Source organism: Octopus sinensis, linkage group LG16 (genome assembly GCF_006345805.1).
Source record: "Octopus sinensis linkage group LG16, ASM634580v1, whole genome shotgun sequence".
In the NCBI taxonomy this organism is placed as follows: Eukaryota; Metazoa; Mollusca; class Cephalopoda; order Octopoda; family Octopodidae; genus Octopus; species Octopus sinensis.
The window spans coordinates 2,162,683-2,165,182 of record NC_043012.1 but is presented as its reverse complement, the minus strand read 5'-3'; the positions used below and the strand labels follow the sequence as shown (position 1 = coordinate 2,165,182).

The window sequence follows — 2,500 nt, the reverse complement described above, 5'->3', positions numbered from 1 at the left end:
ATCCTTTCGGGGTTAATAAATTAAGTGCCAGTTGCATACTGGGATCGATCAAATCGACTGCCCCCCCTCCCCGCAAAATTTCGGGTTTGTGCCTAGAGTAGAAAAGAATATATATATATATATATAGAGAGAGAGAGAGATAGATATGCTCACACATATGCATACATGCATGTGTGTAGAGGGGGTGTATGTATGTGTGTGTGTATACATACATATATATAGGACAGTATTTGGTAGCATTATTTGAACTAGACAAAATTCCATGCAGTATTTAGTTACAGCTTTTTAAATTCCAAGTTCAAAATGTACTGAAGCCAACTCAAATACTGGGTATTATTGTAATAGACTGTACATATCTTCTAAATGCAACCCTTATACCTATGTACCTATATAAGAAATCATTTTTACTCTGTGTTAATACGTTTTCATTTCTTTTATTAGTCCTTGCAGAATGGACACCAAAAAAGATCTGGTGGAATCATCACTTCTCAACTTACTCAAATCTCATTCCATGGAAATAACAGATCTGTAAGTAGTTTTGTATATATATTTTTGTATCTGAAATGGAGACGAACGCTAATCCTCCATGTGATCAGCTTGAAAAATTGACAAGATACTAAGATATTTTTCTATTTTTCTGTACATGAAACCAATGATAGCCTTAATATACAAATAAAGAAATTCTCTCCACCAATGCAGTGTTGAGCACTCATTTTCATCATTCGACATTTGCATATATATATATATATATATATATATATATATATATACCAGAAGAGGAACACCAGATTATTGATGTTCCTCTTCTGATCATATAGAGTGATACCAAGAACAATGCATTCCATCATGACTCATTACCACTGGCTCAGCTAAGAAAAAAGACAAAAGAACTAATACACCAAAAAACAACAAAGATATATGCTGTTGAACAAGTGTTGTTAAGTCTCCATGTGGCTGCTGGTGTTGTCGCTGGAACTGGCTGTGTGCTCTGTGGTAAGTGGTTAGACCTAAGAAGGTCTGGAACCGAAAGACATTGACTCGACGTGTCGCTGAAGTTTTATAGGGACCAGTCGGTGCAAACTGAGGTTTAGAAGAGACTGTCGCATGTGATCTTATCAGAAAGCTGCGATTGGTTGGGTTGCACATTGGTTGCACATTGGCACATAATAGAGCAAGAGACAAACTGCACAATACCAACCAATCAGAGTAGTGGACACAACAGGTCCAAAAGGGCGGCCGAAGGCTAGCTGTTGTCTACTACATCCGTACTTATGTATATATAACAGAGAGAGAGTCCGCTACATATGCAATGTTTCGAGTGACACAAGCGCTTTAAAAGTGGAAGAAAATGAATGATCTGGAAGGCCTGGAAATGTGGTATTGTGCATTAAGAATTTATCCCCCAGGGTTAGTCTGTCAATCGAGAGTTCTACTGTGATGTCTTGAAGCATTTGAGAGAGGACATTCAGCATAAGCAACCAAATTTTTGGAGCATGAAGAATTGGATTCTTCATGATGACAATGCATTGTCACTGAGCTCTCCTCGCTTGTGAGTTTCTCACCAAAAATAACATTGTATCACTTTCGCACTGCCCTGTTCACCAGATTTAGCACCTATGGACTTGCATCTCTCTCCCCAAGATGAAAAGGCAGCTCAAAGGTCACCATTTTAACACCGTTGTTGAGATCAAGAGTGAATCACAAAAGGTTGCTGATTCATTTATGGAAAATTACTTCCAGGGTGGGTTCCAAAAGTAGCGGGGAAAGCTGGGACCAGTGTATTTCTGCACAAGGTGGCTATTTCGAAGGAGATCGTGCCAAAACTTAGGTAAATAAGTTATTTTTTATTAAGCATAAATAGTCCAGGAACTTTTTGATACCATCTTTTATATATATATATAAAATGTGGTTGGCGATTTTTTTTCCTCTGTCTTCTCTTCTCGAGATCTTTCCTTCTCCTATGTTTCCGACGAAGAGCTCCACTCGAAACGTTAAACCCTCCTTCTTCCCTTCTTTCCTGAGCGTCCAATAATACTATTTTTGTTCCAGGTCCTCGCGTTGTTGTGTTTTTTTGTGTTTTCTTGTTTGGATTAACTATATATACACACATATATATATACACACACACATATATATACATATATATATACATACATACACATACACACCAGCACCTGCATGCACACACACGCACGCACATTCTCTCTTGTACTTGAATTTTATCTCAAGAGTACATTAATACCTTGTCATTATCACCACTGTCTTCTTTCTAGCTACTCCCACCCACCTTATACAATGCAGGGTAGCCATGTAAGTCTTCTATTACAAGACACCTGTGTGTGTCCCTCTATCATAGTTTAGCCTCTCAACACCTGGGATAAGGACACATCCCTCTCTGCTTCGACCTCATTCAATAGGGGTTCTTTTCTATGAACCATGGGGTTCATAGCATATACATATATATGTGACAAACTTCTTTTAGTTTTTATCTATGAAATCC

At 38.0% G+C, this 2,500-nt stretch overlaps 1 protein-coding gene across 1 annotated transcript in view; it reads left to right on the top strand.

Moving 5' to 3' along the window:
- Positions 1-2,500, top strand: part of LOC115220491 (CUE domain-containing protein 2-B) — a 111,756-nt gene that overhangs the window by 75,824 nt on the left and 33,432 nt on the right. Inside the window, exon 2 of the mRNA XM_029790621.2 lies at positions 442-528. Coding sequence (XP_029646481.1) covers positions 452-528 — 77 coding nt within the window. The 5' untranslated portion in view covers positions 442-451. The remainder of the gene's footprint in view (positions 1-441; positions 529-2,500) is intronic.